Source organism: Eurosta solidaginis, chromosome 4 (assembly GCF_040869045.1).
Source record: "Eurosta solidaginis isolate ZX-2024a chromosome 4, ASM4086904v1, whole genome shotgun sequence".
NCBI classification, from domain to species: Eukaryota; Metazoa; Arthropoda; class Insecta; order Diptera; family Tephritidae; genus Eurosta; species Eurosta solidaginis.
The window spans coordinates 168,389,342-168,400,370 of record NC_090322.1 but is presented as its reverse complement, the minus strand read 5'-3'; the positions used below and the strand labels follow the sequence as shown (position 1 = coordinate 168,400,370).

At 39.1% G+C, this 11,029-nt stretch overlaps 1 protein-coding gene across 2 annotated transcripts; it reads right to left on the bottom strand.

Moving 5' to 3' along the window:
• Window positions 1-1,786: 1,786 nt before the first annotated feature.
• On the bottom strand, window positions 1,787-2,824 carry LOC137248320 (small ribosomal subunit protein uS11A). 2 transcript variants are annotated; one of them, XM_067779188.1, is made up of 3 exons: window positions 2,757-2,824; window positions 2,191-2,446; window positions 1,787-2,124 (listed from the first exon to the last, which is right to left on the bottom strand). In XM_067779188.1, exons 2-3 carry the CDS (start codon window positions 2,425-2,427, stop codon window positions 1,906-1,908), a joined length of 456 nt encoding a protein of 151 aa, XP_067635289.1. In that variant the 5' UTR covers window positions 2,428-2,446; window positions 2,757-2,824; the 3' UTR covers window positions 1,787-1,905. The 2 variants fall into 2 exon arrangements, with proteins under 2 accessions (XP_067635289.1, XP_067635290.1); XM_067779189.1 differs by lacking the exon at window positions 2,757-2,824 and adding an exon at window positions 2,514-2,707.
• Between the last annotated feature and the right edge of the window lie 8,205 nt (window positions 2,825-11,029).

Sequence of the window (11,029 nt, the reverse complement as noted above, 5' to 3'; positions counted from 1 at the left end):
TATCCATACCGTGAGCAAGAGGGATTCATGGGGTTGTATGGATTCATAGCTGTTCAGCTTCTCCCTCCCAATTTATAAAAATAAAAAATGCGTACGTAAACATATTTTACGATCAATGAGCTAGATTGCTTAACTTTCTTTCGACTTACTCGCTGCCGAAAATGTGGGGCTTGTACCTTAATGGACCTAGTTACCGGAACGTACCGGATTTATATCCGTACCTAGGAATATCGACAGCACTCTTCAAACCCTTGGGTATGTCAAATCTAGCTCATATAACAACGATCAAAATAGTACACGATGGCGAGGTCTCGCCTTCCGCTTTAATTCTTATTTTTCTTACCTCGAAGGCTTTGATGTGTTTAATCGACGATGATGGACCTTTATGGATATTCCCCCTGATTGCAGTAGATAGTAGACCGCTGAGCGATATTCGATTATTTTCATTAAGGACAAAAAGTGTGTTATGTACATGGAAATGTGAAGTTTCGAAATCTGTTTCGAATAAGTTAACTGTTTATAACGGTCCATAGATTTCCCAATTAATTTGCACAAAAACAAAATTAAATGAAAGATTGGATCGACAGATATCATATTATATTACGATCGACACTCGCAATAGGGGATTGATCCGGTACTATCCGGAAACAAGCACTGTTAGGATATTGGCCCAACCATTTCAGGAACGATTATATTTGACCACGTAGTCTGCGGACTTAAGATGCTTCCTTCGATAGGTATGCCTATCGCGGGGATGTTCTAAGTCCTTAAACCCTCTTACTCTTACTGACAACTGTATAGTTCATATTTTCCTGAACCACCCGACAAATAATAGGTACGGATATATCAGGTACATGACCTGAAACATAGTCGTTTAATCGTATGCTTGGTCGTCCATAAAATCGCATCATACGTTTATTTTTGATTTCTATTATTAGTGGTTTCTACGTTGCGGGTACGACGCACACACAACCCAGGCACGGGATTGCTAATAACAAATATTGTTAGCCTAATTCAATACGTGAAGATATGGCGTTTTTTGAGTGGGTATAACTCTGTTTTTGGTTATAATACTTGCAAATTTTTACTACAGAATGCAATATTTTACCAGAATGTGTGGAGACAGCGCAGCTTTTAAAAATATATTGGTTAATACCTTTGCGAATTAAGGTAACGATATCTACATATATAGCAAGCCGTTTCTGCCAAGATTGATGCCGTCTTGCAGGCGCATTCCATGATAAGCCGACGATGCAAACTTACCTGGTTTACGTATATTGTACCTAGAAATCCAGAGTTCAGAGCAAGAGACTGCTTGACCAGGATATATCGACACCTCCTTTTCAAGTAGCATCTATTTCATGCATACAAGAAGTTACCGACAAACGTAATTAGAAACCAATCGCATCATATTGCGTGGTATGGATCAACAAATGTTGTCGATACGAGTGATGTGTTCTGTTCAAGTGTTCATTGAAGCCTGTTCAAGTAACGCCAACATCGATGTGGTCCAACTCTGTTAATACAGAAAATTTCGTGGGACTTCTAGATGATTGAGATGACAGTTCATGAATGGTAGGACGCAGTATTATTACAAAAACAATCAAAAAAGTAGCTTTATCCGACTATCCACAATGTTCGAGAATACACTGAGACAAGTCGCGATCAAACCCAACACCTTTTCTCAAAATCTTAGTAGTGTTAAAAATATGCTTGTGTAGATACCTGCATTCCTCCTCTGACCGTATTCATATGATACGCGACATTTACAGAAATAAATAGCACATTTAAAGTTTTCAGCACTTATATTAAAAAATCTGGATTTTTTTTTACGATTTCAAATGTTTCCCATACGCTTCAAAAATGCGTTTGCACAACAAAATATACAGAACGTTTGTATATAGTTTACAGACGGCGACCACGTCGACCTCCCTTCCTGCGTGTGGAGTCTGATGGGATTGGTGTAACATCTTCAATGCGACCAATTTTCATTGACGAACGAGCCAAAGCACGGAGCGCAGATTGTGCACCTGGTCCAGGCGTTTTTGTTTTATTACCCCCGGTAGCACGCAATTTAATGTGTAATGCAGTAATACCAAGAGTCTTGCACTTTTCAGCAACATCCTTATAATCAATAAGTTCAAAATTAAAATTCTCATCAAAGCAATGAATGCATTATGCTTAACTTACTTGAGCCGCCAACATAGCAGCGTAGGGTGAGGCTTCATCACGATCCGCTTTTACTTTCATACCACCAGTAACGCGAGCAATAGTTTCACGACCAGATAAATCGGTAACATGGACGAAAGTGTCATTGAAACTGGCATAGATGTGCGCTACGCCAAAGACATATTCGCCATCACGTACTTGTGGGCCCAATGACACTTGGACTTCTTCCTTTTGAGCTTTAGCCTTTCTGGGTGCCATTTTTATATGGTAAAATCAACTAAAAGTAACCGAATTAAACACAAAACATTAGAAGAATTCAAATTGATTCAATTAGTTCACTGCACATTTAAGCGATGAATTTGTTCTTTGCTTAATACAAACTCCAAGTAACAATTTTGTTTATCAAAGTCATTTTAATCCAATTTTTATTTGCCAACATCCATTAACACAGATAAACTAAGAAAAAGATTTCACTTCTATAGTGTTGGTGGACATTCCTTCTAATAGTAAACACTATTCTTTTAGTAACAAATTCACCGCTTTCGTAATTATTAAATAGAAATTAAGAGCTTTAATAAACAACAAACCGATTGCGCTAACCGGATATCGAAAAAGAAAGCCCTACAGTTGCTAGCTGTCAAAAATGTCAACCGTTTATTGAAATGTCAAAACTGCTAGAAAACTGTGTTTCGTACGGTTGCATTGAAAATGTATGTATTTTAGGGCCGTATTATGTATGTCACCGTGAATGTTTAGTCACAATCACTCACATTCACCCAGAATTCGTATTTTATAAATTCTTACTTATTCGCGTTTGTCCTCTTACGTAGTCACGGCGTATTCACTGAGAATGTCAAACGCAATACGTAGCCAATATAGCCACTTATTACTTTTGTACTTACGGAAAACTTTGCAGTGCAATTTTTTCGGAATAACATCGTTTCAACGAGCTGGCAATATTGAGGAAACAACTGACAATTGTAAAAAAAAGAAAACAGTGTAAATTGCAATATTGATTGTGTTATGGATACGCATCTTTGGTGGAAGCAGAAAGGAAGGCGGTCGGCATGATGTGGTGGTGCACAGTGGCTAGTCATTGTCGGCTGGGGCGGGTCCTTGCCAACCTTACTCTTCCTGCGCCATAAACAGAAAAAAGTTCCTATCATGCCTATCAAAACTGAAAGCTGTCAAAATCAAAAACCCTGACAGAAGCGCAGAGACCGACTCAAAGCGCTTATAAATTCAAACTGAAACAACATCCGGTCGAACCGGATGTCACGGACAGACCGTTAAACATTCAAAAATTTTAAATTCAAAAAAAAGAAATTCAAAAAAACTAAGCGCAAAAAAAAATTACCGAACCGGTCATGGCCGGTTACCAACGTTGAAAATCAAACTAAGAAAAACGGCTGAAAAATAAAAATATAAATAAAAGGGCCGAATATCCCAAGTGGACCGTAACCGTAGACCGTAGCAGCAGATCCTAACAATTGTTGATGTTTTTAAAACCAGTTGCTTGTTTATTTTTCTATATGCCCTTTTATATTGAGCTGTTTTTCATAACTATAGTTTATATATAGTTTATAAATATGTTTAATATGGAACATTCCCTGGAAATTCCGAGGCAGTGTTGTGGCAGGCTAACAGCCTTTTCGAGTGTGTGTACATTATCAAACAGGCTACGAGTAGCAAATAAGCGGTTGAATTTTGTATGTTTCTTTATCTTTTTCTCAAGTACTGTCGGCAAGCGATTTTATGATTTTTTTGCGAATTAGTAGGATTTTCGAATTCGTGTATCTTTGCATTTTCCTTTTACATATAAGTTGATTTTTATCTCTGCTAAAAATGTATCCAAAACAATATATTTTATACACTATTGTACAGGTATGTTTATATGCATGTATGTTGAGAGGTGAAGAAATCAAAATATGTGCAGCACGTAAAAAGATATTCACTAATAGGAGACATTAATTAAAAAAAATATATATATACTTTTTTCTCCTTTTCTTCTTATTTTTTGTTTTTTTTTTTTTTGGAAAATTTGTTTGGAAAAAAATGTAAAAGTAGGTTTTATTAATAATAACGTTGCAAGAGTTAATTTAAAGTCATTTCCACACATAAATATGTATGCAAGTATGGAATTAATCTATTATGACAGTTTATATACATAAGGAAATAGAGTTGTTGTTGTTTTAATTTTGAGACTACATATGTCTGTATAAGTAATTTGTTCATCAAAAAAATGTGTTTTTGTTATTCCAGAACGGACTCACCCACTAGGCCGGTACATACTTGGCCGGTACCTACCGTCCGGCGGCATCTGCTGGTGTACCTCCTGATGACGTGGTTGATGGTAGTTGTTCTTACCGGTTATGTGTGGATGCCGGTTATGTGTCGTTGCCGGTTATTATGGTTCTTGCTGGTAATTTTAGTTGCCGGCTATAATGGTTCTTGCTGGTAATTTTAGTTGCCGGCTATTATGGTTGGTGATGGTGGTAAGCCTGGGGGCTTCGTGGGCGCTATAGCTGGTGGTAGCGCGTGATGGAGTATTATACATGAGTTTTTCCAAGTTAAAGGATATGGTTGTTTGTAGTTGCTACAGCCTCATCGACGACACCGTGTCGTTTATGGTCTTAACTCGGTAGATATTAGTAGTAGGAGTCCGTGGAAGAGCACAAAAAGGTTGAATTTTAATTCTGCAATGGGCTTTGGATTCCAACTCCGTTGCAGATTCGACTAGTAATGGTTTTAGTTACAATATTTTCTTGTGCATGCATACCGAGGACTCAATATTTCCTCGTTATTTGAGGATTTCCTATTCCCCAAAACAAATCTTTTCCTGTCCAAACTAAGGCTCTTAACCATCGCCTTGGAAACTCCCTTGAAGTTATATGTATGAAATTTCGTCGTCACTCGGTCCCTTTCTATTTTCACTTCTCTAGCACTGCGCGTTTAGTTCATGTTATATTAAGGCAGCTTCTTAAGTTATTTTAAGTTTATATTATTCCAGCGTGACGTTTCCCCTTCGTAAAATGTTAAAAGTGACAAGATATAAGTTCCATCACATGCACGTAACCTTCTTTTTTTCTTGCAGCCAGCTAACCAACCTTTTCTTTTTTCTCCTTCCCGGAAACTCGTGGTTTTTTGTCTTACCAACGATCGCCGACTTTTTTTTGTTTCGATACTTTTCATCGCAACTTTTAGGTCCCATCCCCAGCCACTAGACCGTTCCAACGTAAACGCTCCCAAGTGGACCGTAACCGTAGACCATAACAGCAGACCTTAACAAACCTGCTTCGCTTTGAAGACCTGACGATGAAGCGAACAGGAACCCGAATCATCTGTGGGAAGCCACTGCCAGGGACCTCCGATGCCAATCAACGTGGGGCACGACTCACTCCTGAGATAAGAGTCTCAAAGTTCTACTACGAAGCTAGCCGGGCAACATAGGTCCATAAAAAAAAAGTTATGTCAAATCGGGAATTAATTCTGTTTCCTAGTTGAAAAGGCTTTGCGGCAATTAGACATTTGTTATGGAGAACTCGTCAAAACTCCGTAGGGTTCTAGTGGTTATCGCCCCCACCGAAAGGCAAAAAAAAATATGGGTGTAGACATTTTGATAAGGAGAACTCGTCCAAACTCCGAAAGGCTAGTCCAACCCAAGCTTGGACTGCCAGGCTGTTCACGGTTCTCGGTGAGTACGCGTGTGAACATCCTATGAGGTCATTGCTCGGGGAGAATACTGGGCGAGATGTCCCCGACCGCCAAGACGCCCAGACAGGGTAAAAAAATCGAATTTGTAAATTTCTTTTAAAAAAAAAATCATTCTATAAATTTGGTAAAAAAAAATTTCCATCTCGCCATTATATTAAGGAAAAAAAATTTGTAAATTGTTAGCTTAAGTGATGGTGTGGAAAAAAAACTTCTATCTAAAGCAAACGCAAGGCAATTAGGGGCAAAAAAATCAAAATTCACCCCTCTTCACCCTATATTATAGACGATGATTGAAAAAAAGTATATATATAAAATAAATGTGCGCGAGGGAATAAAAAAAATTGCGAGAATAAGTAATAAAAATATATATTTTTTTTTTGATAATCGCATCACCAAAAAAAAATATTCGAAAACTGGAAAAAACGATAGACAAATATATACTACAGGTGGTGATGGGAATGCTGACATCCCATCATTAGAAGGCACATGGTATCCGGAAAAAAAAATTGTTACATAAAAAAAATTTTGTTACAAAAAAAACATTCACTCATACTGGTCCCTAGTGCTCCCAACCGCAACGCAAATGGCGGTCTTAGGGACCTGCCTCTGGGACTGGTTGGGGCCACTAGGGTCAGCCCCGGACACACACAAGTTGGTCCCACACACCCAGCCGCAACGCAGAGGCGGTCTCCAGGGACGCGCTAGTCGGACTTGCTGGGGGTTTTGAGGCCTCCCGTCATTCACCCTGGACACCCCTCCTGCCTCCACAGCTATGGGTGGAGCGGCTGCAATACCCACTCCCCAGACTGGTGGGACAGGAAAAGGTGCCGCTTTGAATCCCAGCTCAACCCGTCACAATCCAGGTGGTATTCCGTGGTACCACCTAAGACATGAGCTGAGCTGGGGTCCTACTATTCACACACTCACTCACACTAGACGTCACAAATTCGGCAAAAAAAAGAAATAAAAATTTTCTAAATTTTAATCAAAAAAAGACCAATTAGCGGATATATATATACCTAAGCCGAATAACGGACAACTTCCGGGAAAACAAAAAACCTAAATTACAAAAAAAAATTAAGTGCGTGCAGCACTGCCTCATCGGGTGAATACAAAAATCCGGAGACTTGACATTCAGTCTCGTGGCTCCTTCGGCCACTGCCCCCGAGGACCACTCCGGACAACTTGATCCGTCACCCATCCCACCGCAACGCAGGTGGCTGCTCCTGCGGCTGCCCACCTCGGACTGGTGGAATGGTCAACTTCACAAGTTGACCCGAAATGACCCCTGCGAACAGCGCCTCAAGTACCACGTTGGGCGCCATCTGTTATGGCGCCCTCAGCAACTGTCATCGAGGCAGTGCCTCGGACACCCCACGTTGGGCGCCATCTGTTATAGTTACGCATTTTCTATGGGATCAGCAAGGAAGGCAATTGGCATGATATTGTGGTGCACAGTGGCTAGTCATGTCGGCTGGGCTGAGTTCTTGCCAACCTTGCAGTTCCTGCGCCATAAACAGAAAAAGTTCCTATCATGCCTTTAAAAAAGAAATCGTCAAAAAGCGCAGAACGAATTCAAAAAGCTTGAAATTCAAATTAAAAGGAAAACAAACAAAAGAAGAAATGGGCCGAATATATAGAGGAGCGCCGCGGGTGTTGTTGCGACGCCCGTTGCTTAGCCCACCCTCAAAATCCATGGCCACCGACGAACCTGTATTTCGGTGGCCCCTTACCTGTATGTCCTAAGTGCCTTCTAAATGAATAAGGGAGTCAGCGTTCCCATTCTTATTATAACGATTTTATTTACAATTCATTATTAAACTTTATCAAAAAACTTTGTATTTTTAAAATTTAAGTTATCCCGTAAATGAATCTGTACGATATTTTATGTAGGCTTTCACTTTCTCTCTAATTACTTGTCTGTTCACATTCAAGCACCTGTAAATATTTCTTACAAAAGCAATTCATGAATGCTCTTCGCAACTTAATAAAATTTTCGAATTCGTATATCTTTGCATTTTCCTTTTACATATAAGTTTGTTTTTATCTCTGCTAAAAATGTATCCAAAACAATATATTTTATACACTATTGTACATGTATGTTTATATGCATGTATTTGGAGAGGTGAAGAAATCAAAATATGTGCAGCACGTAAAAAGATATTCACTAATAGGAGACATTAATTAAAAAAAAAATATATATATATACTTTTTTCTCCTTCTTCTTTTTTTTTTTTGGCAAGAAATGGACGAAACCTCAGTTTTCTCGGAGACAATATTTGCTGCAAAATATGATATTGGCGGAAACGAAATCCTGTTCACAAAATATTTTGAAATCTTGAAAAAGGTTCGTATGCACGTGACAAATTTTTTTTTTCTTGGAGTTTAGGGGTTATTTATCTGAAGAGCGACTGTCGCTCGCCCTGAGGGGAACAATTTATCAAGAGTCTGATGGTACAAAAATTGGTAGCTTATTCACGAATGTTGTGTACATTTACGCACAAGTAATATTGTTTGGTGTACTTCAATAACATATCCAATATACGAATTTTGTTTTATATTGTTTTCAGCAACTTTTTGTGGCACTGAAATTTTTAAATAATTTTTTGTCTACTGTCAGATTGATAGGGATTTAAAGAGGATACGATAGTATATCGATACATTTCTCTCGATATTTCCAAGAATAAATAAATAATTGTTTTCATTGTGATACCTTAATCAACATTTACAAAATTGAGTATCTGGTATACAAATACATATTTTGCTTAGTACAGGAACCATCGTCTCGGCCACAATGGCACAGCGTAAATGGACTGTCAAAAATACACGCATGTTCATGGAAACGAACATGATGGGAAGCTAGACGGAACATACGCCGTCTCGATTAAAAAATTACATATTTCATCACATAGATTTATAACCTTTTAAAGAAAGCATTCCTTTAACATACCTGTATAGCTACTGAAGTATAAAAATATCAACTCTGATATAAGGAAATTAGTACTGAATGGCAAAAAAGTGTGTATTCATTTCAAGTTTACATTCAATAAAGAGTGGGAATGGCTCCTACATTCACATTCTATATTGAATTATATTTTACCATTCAATAACACTCACACTTTAAATTTGAGTTAAAGTATATTAAGCCATTCAGGAATGGGAATTTATAATATGCAACCAAAAAATCACAAACTTTTAAAAGAATGCTGAGAGAATGCACACAATGCACACTCAATTGATTCAATCTTTTTACAGCTCTGGGTTTTTATTATTCCAGAACGGACTCACCCAGTAGGCCGGTACCTACTTAGCCGGAAAAGACCGTCCGGCGGCATCTGCTGGTGTACCTTCTGATGATACGGTTGATGGTAGTTGTTCTTACCCGTTATGTGTGGATGCCGGTTATGTGTCGTTGCCGGTTATTATGGTTCTTGCTGGTAATTTTAGTTGCCGGCTATTATGGTTCTTGCTGGTAATTTTAGTTGCCGGCTATTATGGTTGGTGATGGTGGTAAGCCTGGGGGCTTCGTGGGCGCTATAACTGGTGGTATCGCATGATGGAGTATTATACATGAGTTTTTCCAAGTTAAAGGATATGGTTGTTTGTAGTTGCTACAGACTCATCGACGACACCGTGTCGTTTATTGTCTTAACTCGGTAGATATTAGTAGTAGGAGTCCGTGGAAGAGCACAAAAAGGTTGAATTTTGTTTCTGCAATCGGCTTTGGCTTCCAACTCCGTTGCAGATTCGACTAGTAATGATTTTAATTACAATATTTTCTTGTGCATGCATGCCGAGGACTCAATATTTCCTTTTTATTTGAGGATTTCTTATTCCCTAAAACAAATCTTTTTCTGTCCAAACGAAGGCTCTTAACCATCGCCTTGGAAACTCCCTTGAAGTTATATGTATGAAATTTCATCGTCACTCGGTCACTTTCTATTTTCACTTCTCTAGCACTGCGCGTTTAGTTCATGTTATATTAAGGCAGCTTCTTAAGTTATTTTAAGTTTATATTATTTCAGCGTGACGTTTCCCCTTCGCAAAATGTTAAAAGTGCCAAGATATAAGTTCCATCACATGCACGTAATCTTCTTTTCTTCTTGCAGCCAGCTAACCAACCTTTTCTTTTTTCTCCTTCCCGGAAACTCGTGGTTTTTTGTCTTACTAGCGATCGCCGACTTTTTTTTGTTTCGATACTTTTCATCGCAACTTTTAGGTGCCATCCCCAGCCACTAGACCGTTCCAACGAAAACGCTCCCAAGTGGACCGTAACCGCAGACCATAACAGCAGACCGTAACAAGTTTTGGTACCATGCGCCTTGAAGCTCATACCACTATGACCGTAGGGGCTGCGCTCAAGCTTCCCTAGGCTCAGTCTCGTTGCAGTCCGAAAGCGGAATATAAAATGTTCATGTGGTTGTTGTAATTTTGTGCACTGAAAAAAATTTTATGTACAAAGGGACTTTGCACGCATTTAATTTTGATCCCACCCCATTGGTGGACCGGCCAAAGTAATTGTTTATAAGTGCGGCCGAATACCGCCAACGCTGAAAGGTGTTCTGCGCAAAAATACTATGGAGTTAATATTTTTATTTTCATTTTACGATATTTTTGGACGCGTATTAGCAGTCGTTCTAGAGTATTACCAAATTTCAAATTTTTTTTTTCAATATTTTGTGTTGGAATTTTATTATAAATTTCCCTCAATGTTCTTTCAAGTTGTATGTCGGGGTTGATTCTGGATAGGTACAGTTTAACCTGTTACAGTACCCATATCGAAGTTTAGCTAGAGTGACCCGCATTTCCCTAGGGAGAGTGAGTTCCTCCTCTGCTAGTTCTGGGAATTTTTCTTTGAGCACCGGATTTGCCGGGCAATTCCTGGCATAGAGGTCCGACGCCTGTTTGCGGATATCACTGAAGACCTGTTTGTGCTTTTTCGCTTCAAACGGGTGTGTTCTCAGGTGCCGTATTTCCTCATAATGCTTACGGAGATGACCCCTTAAGCCCCTGGGCGGTGTAGCCTCATCAATCAGATGTCTGTTGGTATGCCCAGTGAGTAGCCCTTAGGCTTGGCGACCATATTGGTTGCATTTTACGTTCACCATCTCCTTTTGACAATCTCCATGCCAGTACAATAAAACGA